We start from the raw sequence: 5,231 nt of genomic DNA, 5'->3' as shown, positions 1-5,231 counted from the left end.
ATGATACATTGCTCAAAGTTGAGTTTGTAAAATCAATCTTCTAGGATAAAGTAGGGGCCCCAAGTCTCAAAAATTGAAAGTCTCCGCATTCCTGAAATCCAGAATCACAAAGACAAAACACATCTTCAGCAAATTCATAATATTTGCATGTTTTTGACTAAATTATTATAAATTGCAGAGCATCTGGCTTAGAGGACATTTTCCTGCTACTTGTGCTGCTGACCTGGTTCAAACCCGGCCAGCGTCGGGTTTTAATTGGAGTAGGATCGCTCTAATCCTCGAATAACCCTTGCATGGGGCAGGATAAGGGGCAACATATCTGTTATACTGTATGTCGTTAACTGACGACCCGCAGCTGTACTGTGGCTGATGCGGGTCCCCAAGGGCCCAGCCAAAATTTCCAATTCAAATATTTGGAATTAGACACAGAAAAGGATAATTTAATCTTTCATTTAGCCAGATCTCCCAGATGTCACTTCTGCCAAATTGGGACCCTGTGTCATCTTCTTATCGTACATACCCACTGAGTGGTGGTGGTGGTAGAATTGGCGTTAACCAGGGCCGCAACGAAGACACTTTTACCATGATCCTAGACCCTGTGTAAGGACTGTAAACTAGAAGCCCGTTGATGGCAACTGGCTTGTGTTAAAAATAAGTGGGCAGTATAGTAATGTTTACAGCAGTAACAATAATTTTGTATACCATGTGCTTTGTCTGTGAACTTTTGATACATGTACTTGAAGTCCGAGTTCAGGTGGTTGTAAGAGTCTCCGTAATGGCTGACTGAAATCGTTGTCGGGTCTGAGCCTTTCCAATTGGAATTACGCACGCTGCCATGCCAGATCAATACTTGTCCATTATTCTGACGTGCACTGTACTTCTGCGAAGGCGTAGAACTGTTAACATGATTAAATACAAGTAACATCAGAAATGAAAAATATAAAATAAATATAATCACTCTAATTCTGTTTGGAATTCCTTGCCAGCAAATTGCTTTCCTGCTAATCTTAGGCGAGACGTTTTTAATAACTTGTTAAGTGAATCTATTTCTTTTAAGATTGTCAAAGGGCGGGTATTAGATGTCCACAAACTTAAGCTTTTATTCTCATGGAAAATGCTCCACCCACCTACAAGCCCACCCCTTCTCCTCATTATTCAAAAGTCTGGGATAGAAACTCTACATAAATTCTACATTATGGGCATCTCATAACAATTGTGAAGGAATGATAGAAAATGTATAGAGCAAATCAAATTTAAATTTAATGAACTAAAATAGAGTACTTTCTTATCGGACAACTGCAAAAAAAAAATTAATTTGCCAATCAAACGAAAGTTACTGTAATTGCAGTTTCTAAAATTATGATCTACAATAATAGCTAACTTTTACCCTCTCAATCTATAGAATCTCTCCAGCTTACATCCTACCCCACACACAGAGTAAACCGACTGCGATCAGAGGCCCTAGGTGACCTGTCTGGTTTGAAACCCAATGTCAACTTTGATAAACGTGATTACAATACCTGCTAGGTGACATAATTGAAGGTGACATAATTACGGGTGTTCTGTTTACAGATGAAAATCGTTTGTTGACTGCAGCCTCAGGTGTTCTTTGAACACGCTTTTTTGATTCCTGTAACAAATGTCAGAGTAAAATTAAGATTTCTATTTTTATATTTCAAGTGTGAAACTTTGGGTAATTTATTTTATTCATCATTATTATTTATACAGCACAGGCTGTCTACTGTACAAGCTCCAATGCACAGAAAAAAAAACAAACAAATATTGTAGCATTGTAATGGCAGGCTAGCTGGGGTGAGGCCATTGGGTGTGCAGCCGGGGACAGGGCCCTTGTCGTTAGAGTTTTGCCCCATTGAAAAGAAAAACCAGATTTCATGAAAGATAAAACAAATTTAATGTCATTTTCATTACATAAATTACAACACTGATAAAACAATATTAGCACGCTTTTCGCTTGTTTGTATTTCTAGATTGTAGAGATAAAATAAAACAATGCAGATAAAAACCCAACACCACTGCACTATTCCTGAGCAATTTCAAGACATCAAGTACTCAATTAAATGATGTTGGCATCTACTGTAGTCCCAGTCAATTCATACAGTAATCACAAGATTTTAAACATTGTGACTCTGAAATCAATTATAGTTTTCACTGACTAGAGACAAATATTCAATGTCTTTTTCAAATCGACAAAATAAGCCTTCGTAGTCCCTACTGTAAATTGTCGGATAATGATTTCGAAACATTTCAGTAACGCTATTAAAAAAAATTTTCAAAAAACCTACCGTAGGTGTTACGTAAGCATCGAAGAGGTCATCAGCAGCATTGGTATCCATACTAGAAATAAGGTTAAGATATTTAACTATAAAACATTTATTACTATTATCTTGTATGTTTAAATATAGGCCTGTTGTTTAAACTTGGCAGTTGGTAAGTTATGCCACCAACTCAGGGTTGTCATCTTCAGATAGTGGGCAGGGGGGTCCTGTCATAGCACACTCATTCACCACATGTTCATGGGTTTGTACATGTCCACAAGAACAAACATCACTGTTTGTGATGTCCTACTTTTTCATGCTGGCAGCAAACTGTCCAGTGCCAGAGTGTAGCCTGTTTAGTTGTACCCAGGCCTTCCAATGGAGGTTGTTGCCTGGTGGGTGTGATGACCAGGCCTGAATGTATGGCTGCAATTGGTCAGGTAGAGTTGGTATTGTGTTGGCCACTGCTTCCATATGTTCCATGTGTGTAATAATGCCATTTCCAGGCATGACAACAGATTGGAGGCTTTTCACTTTGCCAGGTGGAATTCATTTTCTTGGGGGCTTTGTTTGATTTATCGGATTATAAAATTTTGTGCTGGAGGCACTCTATCAAAAAAATTTTCATGATCGGAGGCGCAACATTTTTTTTTTCAAGACAAACAGTTTAACTCTAGGCACAGAAGATGGTTAGATATTGGTGAAGGCATTAGGTGTGGGAGGCACAAGCATGGGGGGGAAGTACAAGAACTTCAACCTCTAACGACATGGTGACTGTTTAGATATAACCTATCCAATTTTTTGTTTTGCTTGTTTTCATGACACTTTACAGACACATAATATTAATAAATTTAAAACAAAGATTAAGAGTTAATTGAGAAAGAAAATTAAAACATCTACTATTTAAGTTTAATCACTGAATACTGTGCATTATTAGAAGGACAACTCCAAAGTTTGTTAATGTGAAAGCATACTGTACGTGTCAGCAAAGGATACATTTCGTCAATAGTCTCTGCAGTGTAAATCATAGGTTTGGTATCTTTAAATTCCTCTTTAGAAACTTTCATCTTGCTAGCAAGCTGTTTGTAAGAAATCACGTAAACAATTTTGATTGTCATTATTTGTTTAAGATGCAACACAAAATATATTTCTCATTATTAAGAAAACTTTATTAATCATCAACAGAGAAACTTTTCAAGTATGAAAAGAACATTAGAAGTATCAGAGGGTCCATTATTTAATTTCAGATATTAAGAAAGTATAATATACTCTAATCAAAGAATTATTGGATATTTCTTTCTTAGGGAGTATGAACTATATTTACTTTTTAATAATAAGTTTTGTATTTATAGGTATACTATATGTTACAATAATTAGAAAAACACATACTGTAGATCTTTAAAGAAGTGTTCAGGACAATTAAACAAAAAATTATTTCTTATTCCTCAATAGATACCGTATACCAGGTACCCCCTATTTCTCGGTGAAGACACAATTGTGAATAAACTGCCTTGCTTAAAAAGGACACAACAAATGACCAGCTTCTGAGCTTTATACCTGAACTTTTAAATGCAAGGCCACAGTTTTACCACTGCATCACATGCTTTCTAATACAGTAATATATTATCAGGTACCAACCTGTTCTTCAAGCTGGTCAAGATTTTCAAGAGTGAGAGTGATATGAGATGTGGATGAAAATGCTACCCATTCCTCTACGATCGCATCCGCCTTGCGTCTGTACAACATGCATAGGTGTTGAACTATTAACAAAGATGAAAAACATAATTGAAGGGGAAAAAAATGGGGAGAAAACCAAAAAATGTACATAAATAACCCAAGAAACTAAAGGTAGGATATATTACTTATTAGGAGTCATAGATCGGAAACTATAATAAGTGTTGGTGCCAGGAACGATAGCTGAATGACAGCTGAACTCTGCTTTGAAAATATACATTACTGACTAGCTAGCCCCTCTGCCATATCCGGGCATCTAGTAGTTAGTAGAGCCAAGTGCCAATTCTTAAAATTTGTTCACATCATGATCAGATCAGCATCAGCACAAATCATGTTCAGTGTTGGGGCTGAGAGAACTTTGTTGTTGCGCAATGCATTCTGGGTTGCTAGCCACGATCCATTATACTATAGTGTAAAGTTTCTTAATTGCACCTACTACTACTACTAGGTAGTAGGCCTATTTTTTGTAGCCCCATGGCCTAGGCCTAGGGGGCCTATGTCTGCTCATCACTCACTCATTCACTCACTCACTCACTCACTCGACTCGGCACCATACGCCGGACGGGCTCAATCAAAACATGATGATGGTACGCTGTAATAATAATAATAATGTATTTAAAATCAACTTACGTTTATCAATAATATCTTCATCACTTAAAGAAACGCCAAATATATCAAACTCTTCAATTAAGTCGTCCTTTGAAACATTATACGACATCTTTTTTGGCCTACTACTACGACAAAACCTCCTTTCTTTGAGTTTCGCGCAAAATTTCAATAACCTTTGACCCGAACCGAAACACTGTACTGTTAATAGAGGGGGTATTATGTGTGCTATGGTTTAACGCCTTACAGCGGATGTTAAACTTAAAAATAAACTATAAATTGCTCATTAAATTATCAAAATGTATGTCGCACTACAGATCGAAAATTTGTTAAATTAAGCAAATTATTATTATTACAGGTCTCCCTCCAATTAAAGATCACTTTTGAAACCGGTGGTTCCATGGTCTTTAGCAGCTTTAGTCTGTAATTAGAATAATAAAGACTTTGTTGATTTTAGATTTGGGATTTGTTAAGTGGTCTTTAATTGAAGGGGGTTATAGTTTTCAAGTTTGAATTCCATTTTACTTTAATAACGAAATAAAATGTTAGTATTCTATACTAATGTAATATAGTATAATTCATACTCCAAGTATCGAAATGCAGGCCATCGTGTCG

At 36.5% G+C, this 5,231-nt stretch overlaps 1 protein-coding gene across 1 annotated transcript in view; it reads right to left on the bottom strand.

The window, feature by feature from the left end:
- The window catches only part of LOC117122181 (DNA polymerase alpha subunit B-like), a 15,305-nt gene extending 10,495 nt beyond the window's left edge, over window positions 1-4,810 (bottom strand). The window contains exons 1-6 of the mRNA XM_033267694.1: window positions 4,641-4,810; window positions 3,915-4,036; window positions 3,273-3,355; window positions 2,304-2,355; window positions 1,521-1,630; window positions 703-896 (exon numbers count right to left, since the gene is read on the bottom strand). Of these exons, the coding sequence (XP_033123585.1) occupies window positions 703-896; window positions 1,521-1,630; window positions 2,304-2,355; window positions 3,273-3,355; window positions 3,915-4,036; window positions 4,641-4,728 (649 nt within the window). The 5' untranslated portion in view covers window positions 4,729-4,810. The remainder of the gene's footprint in view (window positions 1-702; window positions 897-1,520; window positions 1,631-2,303; window positions 2,356-3,272; window positions 3,356-3,914; window positions 4,037-4,640) is intronic.
- Between the last annotated feature and the right edge of the window lie 421 nt (window positions 4,811-5,231).

The sequence above is a fragment of the Anneissia japonica genome, unplaced genomic scaffold (genome assembly GCF_011630105.1).
Source record: "Anneissia japonica isolate Jap-2015-1 unplaced genomic scaffold, ASM1163010v1 scaffold1208_len1460985_cov181, whole genome shotgun sequence".
NCBI classification, from domain to species: domain Eukaryota; kingdom Metazoa; phylum Echinodermata; class Crinoidea; order Comatulida; family Comatulidae; genus Anneissia; species Anneissia japonica.
The sequence above is the reverse complement of the archived record's forward strand: the minus strand, read 5'-3'. Positions and strand labels throughout refer to the sequence as shown.